This window comes from Vipera berus, assembly GCF_964194415.1.
Source record: "Vipera berus genome assembly, chromosome: 4".
Classification (NCBI taxonomy): Eukaryota; Metazoa; Chordata; class Lepidosauria; order Squamata; family Viperidae; genus Vipera; species Vipera berus.
The window spans coordinates 55222886-55247862 of NC_138206.1; the positions used below are offsets into that span (position 1 = coordinate 55222886).

Sequence of the window (24977 nt, forward strand, 5' to 3'; positions counted from 1 at the left end):
AATGCAAGGTTACGTCTGTGTACAATACTAAACATAATATCTTAGCATGCTCAGCAACGGGATTGGGGTGCAATACGAAGTAGCTAGCAAATTCAAGGTTTTGGTAATGGTTTTCAAGGCCCTACATGGCATGGGTCCGGAGTACCTCGGGGATCACCTGCTGCCGGCGTCAACTTCCCTCCGCCCTGTGCGTTCCCACAGGGAGGGCCTCCTCAGGGTGCCGCCGGTCAGAGAATGTCGCCTGGTGGCCCCCAGGGGGAGGGCCTTCTCTGTGGGCGCCTCGGCTTTATGGAATCAGCTGCCGGTTGAGCTCCGGATGGCATCTGACCTTTGCTCCTTCCGACGCGGTCTGAAGACCTATCTTTTTGAACAAGCCGGCCTGGCCTGATGGGGGATGTGTTGGGGTTTTTATTGTGGATTTTTATATTACTATCTATTATTTTAGCTCGGGCTCCTATTTAATTCTTTTTTAATTTTTGTACTCTGTATTTTTATATGTGTCCTGTTAACCGCCCGGAGTCCTTCGGGAGAAGGGCGGTATACAAATATAATAAAAGTAAAAAAAGTAAAAAAGTAAAGTAAGAAATGTAAATGTTTGGCAAAGCCTTCTATTTTAAAATGATATTAAGCATTTTCCTCGTCACATTTTGTAGGGACATTATCGATTTTGTGATGCTTTATCATTCTTGGGTGAGCATAGAAAGGCATTAGAAGCCAATGAGAGAGGTCAGGACCTGTGCAGAGAGAATCCTGAAGGAATGAAGGGTCTTATTGAGCAACATGAGAAGCTTAAAAACCAAATGGAAGAAGCTAGAGGTATCCATGTCTTTATTTAAAGTATTTATTTTTATTAATGCAATTTATAAAATAAATGTTACATGTTGAATGAAAATAACATTAATACAATAAAATTGATAGTTATGTGTTCTGTATGATATAAGTTACTCAATTTTTTAAATACATTTAGGTATAAAGCAAAATAAATACAGACTAAAGAAACAACTGTTGCAGAAAAAGTAAGTTTAATTAAAAATTCATATTTCTAAGTAAATGAAAATCTAATAATAACTGTTAGAACTGTTTGAAATGAGATGCATGGCAAATTTAATAAATAGAAATTATTAATTTTTACTCAGTAAACCTCAACTGTTACACATTTTATTCAAGGCCAGCTTTTGTGTTAAAAACACACACACATACCCATACTTACCTACTTGTGTACATATATATTCTTTGTATTGTTCCCTTTGGGTAAGCAATATTTACCAATGGTCAAAAAAGAATAAGAAGTAGTGGACAAAAGTAATTAAAGGGAAGAGATAAGAGAAAGGGAATCTAAATCTACTATTATACCCACACCGTTTACTATATCCAGACTTTTCTATTCTTGAGAACCATCCTTGCTTCCATTAGGTCTATAAACCAATTGATAAATTGCCTTTGTTCTTTAATCTTATCCTTTGTTTTTTGGAAGACATCATGAACATCACTCTCATGATTTTTCCTGTCTTCCTTTTCCTCTTGATCCATTCACCTATCCTTCATATATTTGTTCTGTAATTTATATCTATATAAGAGAGCCAGTTTGTCCTAGTGGTTAAGGTACCAGACTAGAAAGCAGGAGACTGTGAGTTCTAGTTCCACCTTATCTGTGAAAACCAACTTGGAAGTCTTGGGCCAATCACTCTCAGCCTGACCCACTTCGCAGGTTTTTTGTAGGATAAATAGGAGGAGGAAGGAATATTGTGTGTACTCACCACCTTGAGCTATTTGTAAAAAATAATAAAGGTGGGACATAAATAATCAATGGTCCCCCTTAGTGGTATTTATTTCATAATGTCACTCTGGATGCAATCATTCTTCACCCTTTCTTTAACACACAGATACTTCTTAAGTAATACCTTACTATTGCATTTGACTGATTTATTTTTCTCCTGGTATAGTCAGTTCTCATTTCTGTATAACAAAGTCAGCAGAATGAATGCATACGTTCATTTTTTTTCTTTAGTTGCATACTCCATATATATCCCTTCTCCATTATGTTTCTATCAATATTTGCATGTTTTAAAATTTCTCAGCTCACCCCATTTTAGTAAATATTTATCAAGGGTTTTATTAACATGGAACTCAGTCAACCCCCCCCCCCAAAATCGCTTACTCCTCTGTTAGAGTATTATTTACTTTATTAACAAAGATTAGTTATACTGTACCTCGGTGGTAACACACCTTACAGATGATTAAAATGATAATTGTCTCAACAATATATGATCATTTATTTTTGTTTGTGTATTTGATTAATTCCATTAGTTCGTCAGAGTATGTGTCAGTTGGTAACCAAGAATCCAAGAAATCTCACAACGAAAACAAAAAACTATGTGATTCTCATCACCATCCTTGCCAGCAAAAGCAAACAAATGTAAGTTATAAACCAACCTATTAGTGAAAGAATATAAAGCTGATCTTGAGAATAGAGAAGGAGTGACGGAGCTATAAAGGGAGGACTCTACAAAAAGATTACTTGGTCATGAGAAATATGAAAGCAGGAAAAAGAAACCCACCTCAAATTTGTCTAATATAAAATGAAACAGAGAAACTTAGGCTTCTAAGATTGATTTCGGCCCTTTGAGGTAGGCAAGGTCAAAATAGAGGTATTGCAGGGATTTCAGGAATGCTCTTTATTGGACTATGTTGGAATAACACAATCTTTAAAATCTTATGTGTTACAAATGAAACTTATGAAACTATGCTAGGCAAATATTCTGAGGAATTTATTTCCTTTTTATCTTTCAAAAATAAGGAGAAATCTAGAAGGCCGTTACAGGCTACAAGTTTGTGAACAAATATGTTTAGTTCAGCTGATCATGGAGAGCATCCAGTTATAAATGGGTCAAAGGACTATATTCTGTAACGGTTGCACAGAAAAATATGTCTGTTTTTCTTACCAGGGCAATAATTTTCAGTTGAGATCCCTGCCCTTTGCTATGGTTTCAAAACCAAGAACATTTGAAAAAAAATATGATCATTTGAAATAGCCAAAATGGTCGAGACTATCAGCGTTTATGGGCATCTCATCAACTCCCCCCCCCAAAACCCCCCCCGCCTGACAGTATATTTAGAGCCCTGTCTGGACATTTAAAAATAACTTTAGTTACCCAGAAACAGTTCTAAATTTTTAGAAAGCTGTTTGCCAGTTCAAAAATTATTGGAAGTATCTCATGAACTTTACCTGGATTCTGGGATTGATGCTATCCTGATTTCAGCTTTTTTCATTGCACCAGTGGCTTCTAATTCATTTTCAAATTCATATAGATAGTGAACGATACATTCCAATCTTGCCTTCTACAAAGGCCAAAATTTCATTTGCCTTGTGGGCTAGAAGTGAACATACACATTTTCTGCTAAGATGAAGTAAAAGTTAATACAAAAAAAAATGTCACTCCTATCTTGGGTAGGATAACAAAATCAATTCCTTCTTGATCATGGAACTTTGCATGTACAGTTTGGTTTTCTCTGCACTGGATCCAGTCTGGTCATACTGGAATTTTGGAGATGATGTTTGTCTCTTTTTTAAAAAAAAGTAGACTTGACTTGTACTGTTCACAGCTTGTGACAGCAGAGACTGGATAGTTTTCCTTTAACTCAGGGGGCTTTTTAATGTTTTTCCAGGGTGCTAAAGAAAATCGGCTCTGATGCAGCCATAGTGATCCTACTTACATTATATTGGCCATTTTGTACACAATTGTTCAGAATTCTCAACTCTCTCAGCTGTGGAACTTTGCATCTACTGTAGCAGGATCTCATTCTTTACTCTAATCCCTATTTTATGCTATTAGATACTTTGCTAAGTAGGCGTCATATATACCTGTAGTCAACACTGTTTCTATAAACAGAACTAATATTTTGTCTAGAAAGTTCCACATTTAAATAATTCATGAGATCATTATGAGTCATAAAGCTGCGTAAGTCACTTTGTATTAAACAGGTATTTTCTTCTTTACCGTATTGGTGGAAGATAAAATTATAACTGAATATTTGCACAGACAAATTTTGTCAGTATCATTAGTCCTTATCTCATCAATTAGTGTTTAATTTGATTTCATCCTACTGACAACTTGCTCCTAGAAGAGAGGTGTTTTTAGCCAACTTGCAGAATATAGAATTGAATGGAGAAGCCTACATATTTTTCTTGAGGTTGTAATTGCTAGGCCCACCTGGAATCTTTTTTCTCAAGCTTCTATTCTTGAAGTATTTATTTCTTATCATCATTGCAATCAAAAAGGATTTTGGAGTTGGTAACCATCAATCTCCCAGAACCTTGTACTTCTTTCCAAGACTTTACCTTTGTGAGAATGGACTCTTTTATTCCTAATGTCAATAGAACTTTTGCGGGTCTTGGGAATATATTTTCTTTTTCTTCCATCCTCATACCTCTTAACCCACAAATTTTAGATGCTCCTAGAACAGGGGTAGGCAACCTCGGCTCTTTTATGACTCATGGACTTCAACTCCCAGAATTTCTGAGTCAGCTGACTCAGGAATTCTGGGAGTTGAAGTCCATGACTCATAAATGAGCCGAGGTTGCCTACCCCTGTCCTAGAGCATTAAAATTTGTTATGAAGCTTAATATTTTATTTTCTTTGTTTTGGGTGAGCTTTCCAGATTCCCTATGTCCCACTGTGCCTAGTGAAGAATTAAAATTTCCTGTATTACCAAGGTCAGATGACTGAGAGGTTACATTTACCCTATATGGACTTTAATGTCCAGAAACTATCTGAAATATCTCATGTCACTATACATCATAGCAGTATTCCCCATTAATGAACCTTTTTAGAGTGAAAACTCTTAAAAGTCTTCCATGTCCACCAGTTATAACAAGCACGAATCTTTATGCTTCCTTCCAGCTCATGTAGCATCAAAGGGTGAATTAATTTTTACATTTGCTTGGAAGATCGGAATCAAGTATCAGTGAGGTTTCTGCTATTCTTTCCAATTTATTTGCTTAGAGCAGGCACTGGTTCAACTTCAATTTATCTCAAGCATTCTTCTTTATTTTTATAATCTCTTCTCTCCCTTTTTGTTTCTCATTCTATTATAGTACCTTAGAAATTTGTTTGTTTTACCCCACTGTTTTTATTAGTCCTTCCTTCCTTCATTTCCGGACTCCCCCCCCCTGCTGGTGTGGGTGGCTGCCAGGAAGCCAATTAGATGGCTATAAATCTGCTGTGGGTCAAGCTCAGGCTTTATTGCAGCTAACTAAAATAAAGCAACCTTTGAAAAAGCCTTTTGAAGATAGACTGCTCTCATAGACCAACTCCCAGGCAACAAATTCAAGAAATGATGTCAGAGGAAATAGAAGTGAACAATGAGTTGCATTTTTGATAGGTTGTTTTCCACAGAGAATAAGCACAATAAAAAAGGCCCACTGAACTTCCACCCACTGTACCCATCAAACAATAGCTGCAGAATCTGTTCTCCTGTCTTTTGACTAGCCTCCCAGATCCTCAAAACGTCAGGTCTCTGAATCTGGATCTTCATTAAACCTCTCTGCTTAAAACTGATGGGTTGATCTTCTGTCTGAGTTGCTGTCAGCAGGAGTGTTATGATCTTGTGAGGTCTGTCAGAGTCAGAACGGAATCACAGACTCTAGTTGTGCTGGTATCCCCACAAACTGTTGTTGAAAACATAAAGAGATCCGATTCCTGAGCTGGAAGATAGGGAGATAAGGATGAAGTGAAGACTGCTGCTTGGAGAGGGAATTTATTTCCGAGACCTCAATACAGAAGCCAGTTCTTGAAAAGATAGACCTGTTAGGGATATACCAGTGGAGATATATATAATGACAATTGGCTTTGGTGTTGAGATGTGCAGATTGTGGTTCTCCTGCCCTGGGAGGATCATGAGGATGTATATATTAGGATGTTGCCCTCAGGATATGTGAGGTTCAGGGGAAGGAGGATTGCCCTTAGATGTGTACATGCCTCCCTAAGGTGTAAATTTATTATGAGGGAGTCTGGTGTGGAATTGTGATTTTTTTCCTTATCTTGAGGGGAATTCTGTTTCTTTGATGGAGCCAGTGAGGTGCTCCTTAATCATTTTCAGCCCACGTATAAATGCCAAAAATGGAATATAAATGAAAAAAAGTTTTAAGTGGCTTCTTGTACCTTTATTTTTAAGTTGCCAGTGGATCAAAGGTGGCTGGGGAATGTTATGACCTGGCTGTGGAGATGGGTGTTATAGGGGCTTTTACCTTCCCAAACTGTCATTAGATGTCTCTGGCTGTATTCTTTCCCCCTTCTCTTTATCTGAAGACATATTTTGTAGCAGAGCCATACCAGTCTTGCCTCAGTTAAAGTTCAAGGAGAGAGGGGGAAGAGATTAGATTTTTTTTTTAAAAAAAATAATCAACAGTGACTTTTCCAGTGTGAAGGGATGCTTCCTCTGAGAGTCAGATTGCTATTTAGTTTGGTTAAGACTACCAAACTCTGGACATTTTTGCAACATATTCTGCTCAGTCTTTTTTTTTTTACTATGAGGGTTGATTTAATATTTTTTAACTTGGCTTTTAACTTTTGTATGCTTGATTTTTAACTCCCTGTAAACCGCCCTGAGTCCTCAGGGAAAGGGCGGTATATAAATGCAATAAATAATAATAATAATAATAATGTGGCTTCTGTTCATTGTAGAATGTCACGCTTGCCTTCCATTAGTATGTATCTTTTTTTTTTGAATCCCAAACTCCAAGATGCTACAGATAAAGTAAATGTACTATATATACATTTCTGATTCTGAGAAAAACTATTTTCCTGACTATTCTTCAAAGAAAACCAGAATCCATAAAAGCATATCCAACAAGTCTTATTTGCTGCCCCTCCCTTTACATCCAGATATAGCAAGGAGTGACATTGTATTTTCATCCTAGGGACAGTACAGTAATAAGAGGAAGACTTTTATTATTTTAACCTATTTGGAAGCTTAAAATGCAGATCAGGAGACCATTTTAGCTCTGAGAGATGTCTTCCAAAGATAATGGACAAACAAAAATAAAGGTAGCCCTCGACTTACGACCACAATTGAGCCTAAAATTTCAGTTGGTAAGAAAAACATTTGTTAAGTGAATTTTGCTCCATTTTGTGACCTTTCTTGGCACAGTTGTTAAGTGAATCACTGCAGATGTTAAGTTAGTAACATGGTTATTAAGTGAATCTGGCTTCCCCATCGACTTTGCTTGTAAGAAGATTTCAAAAGATGATCACATGACCCTGGGACACTGCAACCGTCATAAATATGAATCAGTTGCCATGCATCCGAATTTTGATCCCATGACCATGGGGATGCTATGATGCGTGGAAAACAGTTATGAGTCCATTTTTTCCAGTGCCGTTGTAATTTTTAACAGTCACTAAATGAACTGTTGCAAGTCGAGGCCTACCTGTATTAAAATATTTGGCATGCTTAGATTAAATTCTTTTAGTCTGGATGTGTTTGGTACATAATATACAAAATCACATTTTTTTATTATCAGATGATCGGAAATACAAAATCTAGAGAAAACATAGATCATTTATCAGTTTTTACAGCAGGTAAGTTAATACATTTTTGAAGTCATATGTCCTTATATTGAGAGGCTCCTAGTAATAAGATAACTAGTAAAATTTAAAGATTTTGCAGTTGATGTAAGGTTGTATGTCTAAATGCATATGATCAGTGTTAAATATTATGTGTTTAAAGCAATTATATTCATGTTTCTAAGCATTGAGATTTCTAGTTGTCCGTTTGTGTAGCAAGTTAGTTTCTTTACACATTTATTTCCATATTGCTTCTTATATTCTTGGGAATAATAGTTGTAAATGTGATCCTAAGTATGCAATTCTTTTTAAATTAAGTAACAATGTGCATTTCTTTCCCCTATTATAACAGAAGTAAGTGAAAATCCACAAAAGCAAAGAAGCCAAATGGATGATTCTGAAAAAACAAAGTAAATGTTCTTTTTGTATTATGTAGTGAGAGCAGATGCAGGAACACTGTTCAGATGACACATAGAACTTTATTTTAATTTGTTTATTAAACTAGCTTATCCTTTTTTTTAAAAAAAGAAGCCAAGCTACGAGCACGTAAAAGTTATTCAAATAAAGGGAATGAAAGTTCACATGTAGAAATGGTTACATTAATATTAAATCAATAAGTTAACTACTTTAAAGATTTGCAGATACATTTATATTTTTGAAGTGGATCTTCAAACTTTTGTACAATAGGCAATTATCTCAAGTAAAAGTGTCTTTCTGGCATCTTTTAATAAAAACATAATTACAGAATCAATTGCTGTGACACGTTTATATCTAGAATTAACACAATATACCCCAATATACCTTTACACCTAAGGGCTTTTCTTTAAGAAGTAAAGACAATGCTTGGCTTCTCCTCAATATGTTTGAAGTAAGCAAGTGAGAATGAGTTCACTGAAGAATTAAATGCAATTTTAGCGTGTCCTTAAGACCTTATTTCATTGCTAGAACTAATTGACTGAGCCACATTTTTTTCTTTCTTTACATTCTAAAATAAATTAATTATTATTAGAGTTTCCCAGTAGTTATATATTGTCAATTAAGACAAAAGGTTTTATTATCTTTAACTGTAAATTATGGAATTAAATATTCCATTTTTCATATATATCATTAATATATTTCCCAAATCCCTCACTTGATGTCCAGATGCTTTAATTTTAAGAAATGTATTTCAGCATTCTTTTTCATCAACATCGCTTTTCCTGTCTATCTCTTTCAAATCCCAGGAGAGAAATATGCAATAAATAGTCTGTAAAATAGTTTTTAAGAGATTTAGAGAATGAAAAATCAAGTTCTTAACCAAGAATATAATTCTTAAATTGTTTTAATTGCAGAGAACAACTGAATTTGAAAACTGATTCTAAAAAAGTTGTAGATAAATATAACTTTCATTGTGGAAATGTGCAAAAGGTAACAGAAAAACTAAATAATACATTATTTTTAGAATATGTATGTGAATTTACTGAATATGAAAAACTTGCTGGATAGACTGTATGATTATTAAATTAATGAAAGATATGCACAGAGTTGTACAATAATCTTGACAATCATTAAACTACTAATGTTTATATTGGGGAATTTTGTCGATAATTTCTTGATATAGAAATTAAATAAATAAAATTTCCATTGTCAGGTAAAAGCTCTTTATAGATTAGTATGTTTCTCTGGACCAGCTACAGTAGTGATTAAAGATATTCTATGGAAAGGGGGGATTTCATATTTTTTTTTGAAAGCCAGGAAAAACTGATGTCAGGTTTACTACCTAAAGTTTTACAGGTAGTCCTTGACTATAACCAGTTGTTTATTTGAAGCTATGATAACCCAGAAAGCTGCTTCAGACCATTGTAAAACATTGCCTCATGGTCATATGATTGTAGTCTGGGTAACCTGCTTACACTTATGACCGGTGGCCAAGCACCCCATGATTATGCCATCGCCATTTGCGTTCTACTCTGTCGGCTTCCCCAGAAAGTTAATGGCGAACGCGGCAAGGAAGATTGCAAGCTGCTGCTGCCTGCCTAAGGATTTCCTTTCTCCTCCAGGCACTGGAAGATGGGGATGGAAATCTTTCTTCAGTCTGCAGAAACAAAGCAGGCTCTTTTTGAGTTCCCTTCCAGGTATGGAGGGGAAAAGAACTCTGCTGGGCTGGAAAAATGAAGTTGGGATCTTCGTGAGTTCCACTCCATGCATGGAGGGGAGAGGAAGTCATGTGTTATGCTGGAGACTCAACAAGGTCCCTGCTTTTTTTCAGGCCCAACACGTGTTCCTTTCTGTGCACAAAGGGGAGGGGAACTCTTCCAAAGGGCTGCAGAAACACAGCTTGGATCCTGTGGAACTGAGCTTCATTTCTGCAGCCCACCACAGGAGTTATCTTCCGTATACAGAGGGAAGCTGCCTGCTCTCCTTTGGCAAGCATTTGATTGAGTTGATGAGATTTTGGTGATTTTATTTATTTATTTATTTTCATTTGGGGCAGTCAGTGGAGCTATGTATAGGTGTTGTGTGTTCTACGGCACTGGTGATGCCACATTTAGGGCAGGAGTGGTCGGTGTCTGAACCTGTTTATATTATTTAGACTACAGTTTCCATTCTTTCTTATTGTTCATGTGGTAGAACTCTAGTACAGTTGAAATTCTGCTGAAGGGTTATTGCCTGTCTAGGATATAGTTTTAGTTTCCTAGTGGTTTTTTCTTAATCAGACTACAAAGAATTTTTGATACAGTAAAAACAACTACCCTTGTTTTGGATTTTGTAGGAGGATGTAATACTTTCATTAGAAATGTTGAAGACGTATATGAAAAATGGATCCACATCTTTAATGGATCAGTGCTTTCACAGTGCTGAACAGTCATTTGCGCTAACTTTAAATATGCTGGATCCGTCTCAACTACAGGTAACAGAAATTATTCTATAATCTGCTTACACTACTGTTAACTTCTTAACGAAATATGCTATGTATATTCTTCCCAAAATGCAATATATTTATAAAATGCAATATATTTATAAAGAAGCTTATGACTTCTTATATTAAATAAGTTGATGCCAGAAAATATAATTAGATATTGGTTTAAAAAAATTCTGTCAATGAACAAATTATCTATAGGAAGAATATACAAAACATGCACAGTTCAAAATGTTCTGGATGGAGAAAGGCTTGGAACAAAGTATATTTGCTCTAGAACTTTGTGGACAACTTGGGCCAAAGCAGGTAATTTTATTCAAAAATGGTTAGAGTATGTTCCACTCACTTATGTGTGGTTCCTTTAGGAGTAATTAATATGTGTATGTGATATTTCTCAACTGTTTGAATTTGTTCCTTCCTGGTAGTTATTGGCAATTAATGTATTTAGATCAGACATGTCAAACTCATGACGTCACACAACTTATCGGTATGGTTTTGCCATTGCCGGCAATGGGCTAGGCGCAGCTTCTGCATGATGCATCCAGCCCGTGGGCCAGCAGTTTGACACCCCTGATTTAGATATATTTAGCAGAGTGCCTGCATCTTCTTGTTTTGACCTTTTGTCAAACAAACTTAATACATTTATGTGCTTTTATGAGTATATGCTCTCTACAAATGATACTGCATAAGAGCTATGCTGTATAGTTCTCAAAAGAGTTTTATTTATTTTTTTCAGTAAGTTAGGTAGTCAATCCATAGACTAAAAATTATGGGAGCAAGTAGCTAATTGCAGGAGCAAGTAACTATTTTTTAATTGAATGTGAGAGTGCATACTATCATTTGGCTTTAACTCACTGGACATTTAACTCTGAATTCACTTCTTGGGTGAATTTAATATTAATCTCCCTATCATGACTAAGCTAAATTAGTAATTTCGTGCAGACAGGAATAGAGCCACAAAAATGGCAGTTGATCGCCCACTGCAGTACGTAAAGTCAGAGCGTTTATACAGTATAGATTTTAACTATGGGCTTCTTTCTCCCAAGCTTCCAAATTAATGGATATTTAGCAAGACCCTTTATGTATTTGGAAGGCAGTTTTGTTTACGGTATATAATGGTTCTCTAACTTGGGAGCCATTTGTTCCTGCCTCACCAGTCTTAATATTTTTCCCACATGATGGAAGTCTTGAAATATTACAAGTTCTGTTCCTTAGGAAGAAAAGTAATTTAATATAAATTCATATTCTTCCAGAATCTGTATTTTTCCTCTCGATGGAATAAAACCCTTTCAGTGATTCTTTTTTGTATTTAAATTAAGACAAAAGAATCTTAAAAAGAACAAGTTTTCAACAAGTCTAGATACTTTTTAAGACATGAGGTAGTAAGATTATCTTCACAAATAGCTGGCCACAGTTCAAAATCACAAACAGATAAACAAACATGAACTGAATGAGAATAATCATCTTGGTGAATAGCATTTCAATAGAAGATTGCAGTTCTGTTATTTCTGAACACATCAACACATCAACACTGTGAATGGGCAAGTTACTGTATATAAATGGAGAGCAAACGCTGCTCGCTTCTAGCATTAAAGATGTTACCTAGTCGAGTAATGAGACCTCCATAAGAAAACAACTAAGCTCAGAGAACACCAAGGACTACATACTTCCAAGTAGTATAAACCATGATATTTTTCAAGACACCCATCTGAAAAGGATTAGCTCATATCAGATGTGCTAATTGCTAGTTCAAGGTGTTCGAAACCTTTGTTTATAATGGCCGAGTTAGTATCTCATTCTAAGCGAAGGAGAAAGGAAGAATAGCAAAAGGCAAAGAGTTGTATTATGCTTCATTATGATGAAACCTGTACTTCTGCCAGAATATGTTAACAACAAACATTTCCACATCTTCTAGTCATTTTTTTTTTCAATCATTGCAGTGCCTGAACCTTGCTCTTGTTGATTATGTTGTGATCATATACGGATATGCCAATGCTCTCCTTGGAATAGGGCAGCCTGAGGTAAGGCTTCAAGCTACTATGTTTTTTACAATCTACCTATCAAAGGAAAGTATGAATTTAAGATGCTTTAAATGGGCATGAAATTAGTTTGTGTAAGGCTTTTTCAGGTCAGCTGTTTGCTTTTTCATCTCTTTCCTTACATCAAATTTGCTACAGCTATTTTTACCAAAACTGAAATATTGCTTAGAAAAAAACGTATAAAGGAAGACAATAATTCTTAGCATGACATTTGACTATACTTATATTTCTTACGATATATCATCATTTAAAGTAATTCAGGTTGAACATTTGAGAAAAAAATGCTGCATTATTTTATTGATAATGGTTGTTCATACAATACAATCTTCATCAGTTGCTTCTTGTTTGTGTTTTATAATGGAAAGATGTTTGAAAGTTTTCAAACTCTATTATATTCTCCTAGAGCAGCTTAATGTGCATCAGGGGAATCTCTACACATAACAGAACTGATCTAAAAAATATTGTTATTGATATTATTTGTCATACATTTCTTCTGCTAAGATAAGATGCTTTCAAAAGCAGAATTTATCTGTTGGTGCTAATTAGTAGAATGAAAATAACAAAACATGCATCATTCATTCTGTATTTATTAATTGTACAGTAACGCATTTGTGTATCTGAATATTTGCACAGTGCTTTTGATCTCTTTCATTTCTTCCACAGGAACTAAGCAAAGCCAAATATCATTTTGATAAAATAATTGAGCAATATCAGAAAGTGAGATTCAACTGCTTGGCACATTATGGAATTGGAAAAGTATATTTGAGACAAAATAGGTGAGTAGTACCACGATAGTGGTATAATTGGTTGGAACTTGTCACTGCAAAAAGGATTAGCCAGAGGGGCTGGCAGCTTAACAGTACAGTGGATATAGAAAGATAAATAACTTCAGAATGTTTTCCACCTTTAATATAACATATAAGCAGCACAATTCATCTGAAAAACAAACTGAAATCATTTAGGGGGGGAAATAAAAATAAAAAACTTACCTGGTTGCATAAGTGTTTATTCCCCAAATCCTGACATTTTAACGGGTGTGCAGTCTTTCTATATGTACTGTAACAGTTATCACATTCCGGAAGCCTATCCTATAAAAGGACTGGAAAAGTATGTTTAGATTGCACTGAATCTTTGATTTTCAAGGGAAGTGGAACCTGTTAGCCTTAATTTTCTTCCTTTTAATTGCTTTAGGAATAATTTTTCTGAATTTATACTACACACTAAATCGCAATCTGGCCAACTACAATTTAGCTAGGAAGTTAAGTGAACACAGCCTACCTTGTAAATCACGGGTGTCAAACTTGCCACGTCACGTGACGTGTCGCAACTCTTTTTGCATTGCTGGCAATGGGGTGGGCGCCGCTTCAGTATGATGAAACCAGCCCGTGGGCCGGCAGTTTGACACCCCTGTTGTAAACTTAAGCATCCAGAGTATTGTGCAAACTCAGAAAACTGTAAAAGCAGTAAATTATGGTTAAATATATATACATTAATAACTCTTAAGAGGATAGGGAGAAAAAAAAAGTGGCATGTAATTTTTTTTATAACTGTATAAACTGAGTCTTTTCATGTGCACGTAGATTTTCTGAGGCTCTAGACCAATTCATGAAATCAAAAACTATGGTTAATCTTAAGATTGTACCTGGAGTATTGACATGGCCTACAACTTCATTAGTTATCAAAGAAACAAGATCAGAAACATTACAAGTAAGTCATAATGTTGTTTTGTACTTTTGATTGAACTTTTATCCCCATAAGCCATCTCACATGGTGCCTTTCCAGAATATATTTCTCATTATGACCATTGCAGATGAACAGAAGAGCTGCTATTCATTTTCGGTGGAGGCATGGATGATTTTAGCCATCCATTTCAGGAGGCAAGTCCTTTAGAAATTGCTTTTACCTTTCAAAAGGATTTGTATTACCTCTGTTGGGTAGGCAGGTGGCTTCAGTCTCTGAGTCTGCAAAATTCACATGTGTTCTTCAAAATGTCTTCTTCCTCCCCTGCTTCTGGTCAAAAAAAGCCTGCAAAAATTGTGCCTAGATATAGGCACTGCACTGCTGAATTATTTGTGTGGTTGGTAGACTGATGCTGTCTAGGTAACTTTAATCAAACCCAACAGCAACAAGATACCATGATGTTGATGCTGATAAGGAATTGTCACTGCCGATGGAGAAGAGATAATAGGGTGGGTAGAGTGCAGACTGCTCCCTCAGGAGTGAAAGTGTAAAGAATGGTTACTGAAGCTACACCCTCCAGTATCTGTATCTGCACAAGCAGGTGGTTTCCACAAGACAAACATTTGGATAAAACTCAGTTTCCTGTGCGGTTTCTTCTTTCAGTCCCCCCCCCCAGTGACTTATCCCAAATTTCTCCCCTGAATTTCCCTCTAAGGCAGGGGTGTCAAACTGCCAGCCCGTGGGCCAGATGCATCAGGGCGAAACCGCGTCCTCCCTATTGCCGGCAATGGGGGGAAAAAAGTCACGATACGTCGCGACACGTCACATGACGTTGCGAGTTTGACAGCCCTGCGGAAGAAATAGCGTTACTTTATTTAAATGAGACTCACATTATAGCAACTTGGTTTGCTTGTTCAAGGTTAAAAGACAGATATGTCTACAAAATTCTGGAAACATGGATTTTTTTTAGAAGTACTTGGTCATAAATGATAATGATTTTTGAATTTGCAAACGGATGGTGAGGTTATGGGAACAAGTGAATTATGTACATAATGTTAGAGATGGTGGGGAAAATATTACATGTGCTTGTAAATATTGCAGGGAAGATCAGGAGTTATTTTAAATATTTCCGTTTCTTTTATCTTTTTTTCTTTTTTGCTCTTTGTGTTTTATTTATTTATATCCCACCTTTATTATTTTCATAAACCATTCAAGGCAGCAAACCTATCAAATACTTCCTCCTCCTCTGATTTTCCCCACAACCACAACCCTATGAGGTGAGTTGGGCTGAGAGAGAGTGCCTGGCCCAAGATAACCCAGCTGGCTTTCCTGGCTAAAGTGGAACTAGAACTCACAGTCTCCCATTTTCTAGCCTGGTGCCTTAACCACTAGAGCAGGGGTCAGCAACCTGAAACAGTGAAAGAGCCACTCGGAACCGGTTCCTTCACAAAAGGAAAACCTGGGAGCCACAAAAAATATGTGCGCATGCGCAGAACAGGGTTTGACTGAAGAGTGGAGCCAAGGCGAGATATGCACCTACCCTGCATATTTGAATTGATTGGTTGAACTTTTTTAGTCCCACTTTTTTTTTTTTGGACTGCACATGGCAGAGGATTGGGAGCCGCAGGAGACGGCTGAAAGAGCCGCATGCGGCTCCGGAGCTGCGGGTTGCAGACCTGTGCACTAGAGCAAACTGCCTATTTATTTTTTCTTTCTGATTTCTGATTGTATTATCTTTTAGTATTGTAAAAGTCCTCAATAAAAAATATTTTTTTAAAAAAGCACTGTACAAGGCATTGCCTCTGGCCCTGAAGATTTAAGACTTTTCAAGGGCAATAGATATTCCCCTGACCATGGTTTTATCAATCTCAATCTTTAATCGTACTTCGTATTGTTCTTCATAGGCTGACAGAGTCTATCCTCCTTATTGAAGAAGCCTGTGTCAAATGAGTAGTTCTGTTTTGTCTTTGTTATCTAATAGCATTCTGATAATCTTCTCTGGGCATATTTGTCTTTCAAATAAACCCAAATAATTTAGTTAGTTAATAGTAAAAAAAAAAATTAGGCTCAGAGGGAATTCCTACGTATTGTAAAAGATTTCCTATGCACAATAAATTAGCACTCTTTAGCTTAGGAACAGGATGGCTGTGTTGACAATTATTTTTTAAAAAAATAATGCTTTAAATGTCTTTAACTTGATTTAGTTGATAACTTCCCTGAGAAAATGCTTCTTAAAACATCATGGTACTGTTGTAGTACAGAAGACAACCTGCATTGTTTTAATACAGCTGAAAGCCTTGAGTCAATCTTAGCTGGCAGTACAATTACTAGTAGAAAAATTCAGACATACTGATTTACTAATTGGTGAAAAAACAGGTCTCCACACTGAAAATTGAAATTAAAATAGTCAATCTTTCACTTAATGTGTTATTTTTATGGTATTGTGTATTTAACAAATATATTTTTGGACTTTTAAGTGTGATGTACATAGATGTTCTTTTGCCTTAAATACAGTCTTTCAAAATTGTTCTTAAGCTTAGCAGTGCTTAACAAGTGTATAATCTCCAGTGAACAAGTGACAGTATTTAATTTTGATTTTTTTGGGGTCATAGGCTATATTGGAAGATTGTATTACAGAATGCAAGTTTCCCCCAAAACCAGATGCAGTATGTCGTTACCAGCAATGCCAGGCACATAAAATCAATATATATTTTAATGACCCGGATTTCAAGGTAAGTATTATATTTTAATTATGTTGTCTCTTTGTTTAGACATTTTTGCAAAACTTTTCCAGTACTATTTACTCGTGCTTTGCCATGTTTTTTGCAGGGTTAATATTTTTCTCCAAATTTCAGGGTTTTATACGTATTGCCTGCTGTGAACGGTGCATAGTAGAATTTCATTTAAGCTGCTGGAAAAAAGTGAAAGCTACAAGATACTACGATAAAAATGATAAGGTAACATATTGAAATTCCCTTCTTTGTGAATGTTGCTTAGTCTTTTATTGAGCTGAATGGAATTTCATAATTTAGGCATGCTTGATTTGCATCTGCACGATCATTATTTGTTGTCTCATCAAGATGCTTTCATCCATTATAAGGAAAATACATGGGTTCAGGGTTATATAACTTTTAGGTCATTCAAAGAATGTAAGGGAATCTTTTTCCCCCCTACTCATGACTGAGTAGGGAAAGAAAATTGATTGGAGGAGACTTCCTGGACAAGTCCCTGCAGTTTTTTTGGCAAAGTTTTTTGGAATAGGTTGCCACTGCCTCTTTCCTTGGTTTGAGCAAAAGTGACTGACCTAAAGTCACCTAGCTGGTTTTGTGCCTGAGATGGAATTAAGACTCACAGTCTCCAACTTTCTAGCCTGAAACCTTAACTACTACATATAGCCTTATAGGAGAAGGGATTATTTCTTGTACAACTGTATTTTGTTTAGTTTGCAAAATAACCAAATAAATTTTAGCTAACCTGAACTCAGTCAGGGTTATGATGTCTTTGAATTCCAGTTGATAAGGATGATGATAAAAACATGGATCCATTCACTATACAGTAAATATTCAGCAATAATAAATATATAAATTAATATTTAAAAGGAAACAGAAGCAAAATAATAAAATAATGTCACATCTATGTCATTTGTACAAAGCTTAAATTCAGTGTAAATTCAAAAGTAATATGTTAAGTCCATAAATTTTGCAATGAAGTCCTGTCCACAGATAAATGTTCTGCTAACGTCCACAGGATATTCTTCAAGCGATGTGTTTCACTCCAGATTGTTGTGGTCTTATTTCTAAAATCACTGTCTTCAGTTCTTCTGGTATTGTGAAATGTGAAGTAAGTATTAATAAAATATAGGGGTTTTTATTTATTTATTTATTTCAGTGGAATCAAAATGCTGAGATATTATTATTTTGCTGCAGACAAGAATTTTGGATTTAGTTATATGTGCTTGTTATACCAGTTATGAATAAAAGGATCCAAGAATGTACATTTCAAAGTTCTCCTGCTTTACTCCAAAGTAGAAAGTTTCCTCCTTCCTGTTAATATCCAAGGCAGTTGGGGAATTCATGCTGAGCAGAGGAGCAATAAAAAAGAAGAAATACATACACTTGTAGTTTGCCCCAGTCACTTAAATACAGATCAAAGAGTCTTTGGTACTAGACATCAGGCTAGCTGTTCTTTGGGAAGAATAGTTTAAAAAGCTTAGGTTGTTGCTGAAAAATTATACAGGTGGGTTTTGTATGTATCCTGCCATTCCAGTGGATGAATTCCTTAAAAAGGTAGTTCTTGCACACACGCATATGACTATCCACCCTTTTGTGAGCATGTAAAATGCATGCACCCATAGAAACCCACTTTAAATGTCCTCCTCTAAACAAAACCACTTATCAAAACTGTTGATATGCAAAACCTCTTACTGTGGCTAACAAGCTTGGTGAGTTTTTTCCCCCCCAACTGCAGAGCTGGAGAAAAAACTCTTGATGCAAAAGCATTGATAATAAGGCCATCATTAATGAAGGCTACCTGTATAACAATATTTTCAGCTAATTTTGATAGTCAAGAAAAAACGATGGATGAGATGCAGAACGCTGATAACATTGAAATTAAAAGAATCTGCTGAATAGCTGTATTGTAACATTGAATAAAATAATGTATAATTTACAATTAAATAATATTTGTGGTCTTAGTAAAGCATATTAATATGGATTAATCTGACAGCATAGCAGCATCTCCTTCATTTTAAAAAAACACAATAACATAATATGAAAGAAAAGGAATATTTGAAGCTTGCGTTTTTTGCTTCCCTAGTTTGAACATAAAATAATAACCAAAAATCTTCCAAGGCCTGTTCTAAAGCAGAAATGCTCGAGGTAAGTTTCCAAACTCTTCAGGTAACAGTTTTTTTTAATAACATATTCCCAGTAAGAAAAGATGAACTTACCAACTGAAAAATGCTATTTCTTAGAATGGGATACACAAAGATATTGCTGATAATTTGACTGTGATAACTGCGATTATTTGATTTCTTATCCCCAGCCTTGCGTGACCTAGCAAGGTTAATAGGACTTTCCTAAGCCACTTTGAGCGAATGAGTATAATAATATTCAAAATTTTCTAAGCCCTGTACAAATCAGCATTTATCAACTTTTTAACTTTTAATTGGATTTATGTTTGGAAAAGAATATTGGTTTTGAATGGGACATAGTACTGTAAATACAATCAGTAGTCATACAAATTTGTGACTTCTATTAATGATTATTAACATTAGAATAATTACTTAATCATGTGTAATTCTGTTGATTGTAGTAGAGCTTCACGGGAATGACGCCATTATAGGTGGTATTTTTGGAATCTTATGTGTTATTTCATTAAACTTATATTAGTTGTGTAAATCTATATTAGCCCATATTAGGCTACAGGCAATTACCCAGGTTACTAAAGTTCATTTACCTTTTAATTAATAAATGATGACAATTTTTAATATTTAAAGATTATGTCATCAACTTTGACAAGTTGATGACATAATCTTTAAATATTAAAAATTGTCATCATTTATTAATAAGTACTTCCAAATTTCATCTTCACTGAGCTGTCCATATGTCTGTTGCACTCACATAGTTCTTTGGCTAGCTTCTCTCTGCTTTGTTGAACAGCAGTTGTGCAAGAGACTCTATGTATTTCAAGCAGTCATGTTTTTGACTTTTCAGTGGTGAGTTATATGCCTATATTGTTAAATGTCTTGTAAGGCTCGGTCTTAATTGTTTGCATCAGTTTTAGGAAGCTACAAGTAAAACAGGAGAAAAAACTAAGAAGAAAATTTATAAAAGAAGCAGTCTCCTTCAGAAATCTTCACAGAAGTAGCATTGTGGCAAAAGATGATAGCTTTAAAGGTATGTGAATATAGATCTTTCTAAGGTTCTACATTTAGGCAGGAAAAATCAAATGCACAGGTATAGTATAGGTGGTACCTTGCTCAATAGTAGTAACTGTGAGAGGGATCTCGGAGTCTTAGTAGACAATCACTTCAATATGAGCCAGCAGTGTGCTTCAGCTGCCAAAAAAGCCAACACAGTGCTAGGCTGCACTAACAGAGGGATAGAATCAAGATCACGTGAAGTACTAATGCCACTTTACAATGCTTTGGTAAGGCCACACCTGGAATACTGCATCCAGTTTTGGTCACCACGATGTAAAAAAGATGTCGAGACTCTAGAAAGGGTACAGAGAAGAGCAACAAAGATGATTAGGGGGCTGGAGGCTAAAACATATAGGGAACGGTTGCTGGAATTGGGTATGTGTAGTTTAAGGAAGAGAAGGGTGAGGGGTGACATGATAGCAGTGTTCCAATATCTCAGGGGCTGCCACAAAGAAGAGGGAGTCAAGCTATTCTCCAAAGCACCTGAAAGCAGGACAAGAAGCAACGGATGGAAACTAGTCAAGGAGAGAAGCAACCTAGAACTAAGGAGAAACTTCCTGACAGTTAGAACAATTAACCAGTGGAACAACCTGCCTCCAGAGGTGGTGAATGCTCCAACACTGGAGGTTTTTAAGAAGAGACTGGACAGCCATTTGCCTGAAATGGTATAAGGTTTCCTGCCTGAGCAGGGGGTTGGACTAGATGATCTCCAAGGTCCCTTCCAACTTTATTATCTGCAAATATCTTACGTGTTGATGCTCTGTTTGTATCTCCAAAGTTTTGCCATCACAGTATTTGCTTTTATTTTAGAAAATACTCCAAAGAATTTTTTTGTTGAGGATACAGTCCTGCAACTTATTGGACGGTATACAGTGAATATACAAGATGGTATACGTGATGTCTTCAAACTTCTGATTGAATTGCTATCTTGGTGGGTACTTAGTGAAGAGGATTATGCACTCTTTTCAACAAGTTGTCTATCGTCGGCTGAAATAATGGACCAGCTCATAAGCTTTTTAATTGCTAAAAATGATAGAGTGAAGACAAGAATTTTTGTACATGTTGTAAGTGAACTTGAAGAAGTGGATCCTAAGCTACATGACTGGATGAAACATCTTGACAATAATGGTATGGTCATGTTTTCTATAGTCCTGTAATTCCTTTATTATTTCATCCTAGGACTATATATAGCTCATGGAATTTAGGAATGAGGTTTGTTTACCTTAAAGAAGAGACTTGTCTTAGCTGTTGTAAACCTGGAACTATTCGTACTAATTCTGATCTGCAAATTCCCTTATGCTTTATTCTTAATGAAAGTTAAGATTATTATAGGTAGTCCCCGATTTACAATCATTTGCTTAGTGACCTTCAAAGTAACTACGGCACTAAAAAAAAGCGACTTATGACCGTTTTTCACACCTACGACTGTTGCAGCATCCCCGTGTCACAAGATCAAAATTTGGATCCTTGGCAACTGGTTTGTATTTATGACAGTTGCACTGTTTTGGGGTCACGTGATTGCTTTTTGCGATCTTCTGACAAGCCAAGTCAGTGGGGAGGCCAGATTCGCTGAGCAACCGTATTACTAACAGGTGCAGTGATAAACTTAACAACTGTGGCAAGTTCATAAAATGAGACAAAGTTTACTTAACAACTATCTCGCTTAGCAACACAAATGATGGGCTCAATTTTGGTTGTAACTCTTAAGACTACCTGTATTTAAATATAGAAAGAAAAGGCTATATGGATCTTGAAAAGGTATTCTCTTGGTGGGCAGCCTAGTGGTAAGCAAAGTGTCGATTGTACCCAGAGGCCTATGGAGATAATCCAGCACACCTTTCAAAGCAGCCACGTGGGCTTGCGAGGGTGCAACTGCTGGAGTGCGTCAAAGAAAGGACCTCCATTTCCACTAAGCTGCTTTGTGAAGTGACTCTTAAAAGCTTTCAAAGGCCTAATACTGTAGTGATTTAGGGTAAATATGTACGTTTATTATAGCTGATAAAAAAGTCTATCCTAAAAGGAAATAGTACCTTAAAATCAGTCACATTAAATTTGGAATGTATCTTGGCTGCCAATTTTTTTTTTTTAAGTTTCTTGTCAGAAATTCTTTTTAATTTGTTCATTATAATATACTACTCACAGTGGCATGATTTCAATAGTTTTAAGAATAGTCTTCTGTATAGATTTTTAATTTGTTATGGCAATGCAGGATCAGGAGCTAGATAGAAATTGTCACATTTGTTTTACACTGCTGATTTTGTTTCTCCTCTAAAATCTATGCCATTTTTATTATCACTAATCAAAACCAGAACATTTCCAGAAACTATATGTAAATTAAAATTATTTTGTTTACTTTGTAGAATACAGCATGTACAGTATCTCGATTATAATTAACTTCTATTTCAAAAGAGCAATTTTTTTTTAACTGAAGGTTTTTATTGTTTTTTTCTATCTCTTTAGGAAAAAGAGTGGTGCAAAAGTAAAATACAATAGTAATATGAAAATAGCAATTAATGTAATGTTCTCTAGTATAGCATTCTTAAATGGGAGGAAATATATATATAGTAAACCAGAAGATAAATGATAATCTTCACATGAACCTTATTATTACTACTATGTTATTATTATTACCATTTCTATTATTTTTCAGGTTTAAAAGCTACTGAATTTTTTCTCTCGGAATATATAACTTACATTCTACAGATTGACTTTAATTCAGTAGCAGTTCTCTGGAATGAGAAATATGGTATTAAACTCAGCAGAACATTCACCTGCTTATCTGAAGATGTACATGAAATAATAAAATACCTAGAAGAGTTGTCACTTACAGAAGTTCGCTGCTTATTGTGGTTATTAGAAGAAAATAGACAGTGTTTCCCATTTCTTCATCAATGTTTAGATGACTATTTCAATAACCTGGGTAAGTGTGCAAGGATGCATAAAAGGCATTCTATGAAATCTTTTGTCACCAGTTTGAAAGAAATCCCCCAAAATAACTTGGCAGAAAGGAATAGCTGATTTTTCAGGTAATGTCAGCCTTGCAAGATAATCCAGACAGGGGGCACACACTGGAGTGCTAGCTCTACCTTCACTGTAAGATTAACAAAATCTTGGAAGTCTGAAAGTGCCCCCTTCCTATCACTCACTTTTACTCCCAAACACGAGGGAAGGTCCCTTCTGAGAAACATTCAGTGGCCCTCTTCTTTTGCCCTCACATTTCATTTATCAGACCATTGCCTAGACCAAGGGTAGGCAACCTTGGCTCTTTTATGACTCGTGGACTTCAACTCCCAGAATACTTGAGCCACCTGGCTCAGGAATTCTGGGAGTTGAAGTCCACGAGTCATAGAAGACCCAAGTTTACCTATCCCTGGCCTAGGCTGTGTGGCTTTTCCTCCCAAGATCGTTCCCACATAACATTATAAATAGTAATGTTTTGGGTGAGGGATAGATTGTGTACAGGTATAGAGATTAGGCAAACTATAGCAATGTATAGATAATGTTGGGTATATAAAGTAACAGCACGTCTGTGATGAGGATAGAAGTTCTTTTGATTATACCCTTGACTATGATTTAGTTGTATGTTTGTTGTGTATATAATGGCAGGTTTGTTGATTTATTAATTTCTGTAGTCATTGGCATGAAGAATCCCATCTTTAGGCCTACTTTGTGTATTGTATTGAAATTATTGTTTGTCTTTAATTCACTTATTTGAATAACTGTTGGATTCTGACTAAAAACATAGCTGCTATCTGAGTGGAGTGAGTCCTGGAATTTAGATTTTTTTTTAAAGAATACTTTATAATGTTTTACGTTTTTTGTGTATTTTCTTACAATAAATAAAATTTATTTTTTAAATAGATAATCCTTTTATTGTGTTAAGGAAGGAATATACTGAAACTACTTCAGTAAGTTTGCTTTTTCTGTTTTATCTCTGTTGCAATTAAAATGTGAATGAATTAATAACAATTCCAGAATTTAGAAGAAATAGACAATGTTAATCTTCCTATTAATTTTAGATTTACTTTGCATTTATTATTGACAGCTAATCTCACATTAATATTAGCCAATACATTTCAAAGCAAATAAAATATATTATTTAAATATATTTTAAGCTTGGTGATAGTACAGTATGTGTCAAAAACAATTCATATAGTCCTTATTTCCAGTGAGGGGAAAAATTATTTGATCCCCTGCTGATTTTGTACTGACAAAGTTTGTCCACTGACAAAGAAATGATCAGTCTATAATTGTAATGGTAGGTTTTTTTGAAATACGTTTTTCTGGATTTTTTTGTTGTTATTCTGTCACTGTTAAAATAAACCTACCATTAAAATTATAGACTAATCATTTGTTTGTCAGGGGGCAAACATACAAATCAGCAGGGGATCAAACATTATTTCCCCTCACTGTAGCTCTAATTATCTTTTTCTCAAAAATTGACATTTTCTGGGGCATACATTAACGTGGAAGATAGTCACATGTGTTCAAAGTTAAAATATCAGAAGCATCCCATTTTTTTATTAAGCCTTTTTTCCCCCTTTAGTATTTATCCTGTCCTCAAAATTTCTTCTTCGTTAGTGTTTATTATATAGTTAGGTTACATTCACAGCTGTGTTCTATTTGCATCCATAGTACTGCTAACCATAGGTAGTTGTAATCTGGACATTCATAATATTTTGAGCCTTGTTTTAAAATTGAATTATGCTTAGTGTTACAATTAATCTTTATAAAATATAATACATTTTATATAGAAATTGCTTTTTGAAATTGGAAGTGTCCTCTCTGACCTTTGCCAAAGGGAGCCTTTAGACTGGATGGGAAATCTCATATTTTGGCTAGAAGTAGCTCTTAACGTCTTCTTCAATTTG

At 35.5% G+C, this 24977-nt stretch overlaps 1 protein-coding gene across 3 annotated transcripts in view; it reads left to right on the forward strand.

Moving 5' to 3' along the window:
• Positions 1 to 24977, forward strand: part of TTC3 (tetratricopeptide repeat domain 3) — an 82663-nt gene that overhangs the window by 15941 nt on the left and 41745 nt on the right. For 2 of the 3 annotated variants that reach the window (XM_081327118.1, XM_081327119.1), the window contains exons 13-30: positions 654 to 816; positions 968 to 1016; positions 2308 to 2416; positions 7523 to 7580; positions 7918 to 7975; positions 8897 to 8972; positions 10318 to 10455; positions 12405 to 12485; positions 13167 to 13279; positions 14084 to 14210; positions 16796 to 16915; positions 17039 to 17140; positions 17931 to 18023; positions 18999 to 19060; positions 19962 to 20080; positions 20917 to 21234; positions 22757 to 23026; positions 23968 to 24014. In XM_081327118.1, coding sequence (XP_081183244.1) covers positions 654 to 816; positions 968 to 1016; positions 2308 to 2416; positions 7523 to 7580; positions 7918 to 7975; positions 8897 to 8972; positions 10318 to 10455; positions 12405 to 12485; positions 13167 to 13279; positions 14084 to 14210; positions 16796 to 16915; positions 17039 to 17140; positions 17931 to 18023; positions 18999 to 19060; positions 19962 to 20080; positions 20917 to 21234; positions 22757 to 23026; positions 23968 to 24014 — 2103 coding nt within the window. Of the gene's footprint in view, positions 1 to 653; positions 817 to 967; positions 1017 to 2307; positions 2417 to 7522; positions 7581 to 7917; positions 7976 to 8896; positions 8973 to 10317; positions 10456 to 10665; positions 10771 to 12404; positions 12486 to 13166; positions 13280 to 14083; positions 14211 to 16795; positions 16916 to 17038; positions 17141 to 17930; positions 18024 to 18998; positions 19061 to 19961; positions 20081 to 20916; positions 21235 to 22756; positions 23027 to 23967; positions 24015 to 24977 lie in introns of all 3 variants that reach the window. The other variant, XM_081327117.1, reaches the window with a different exon arrangement.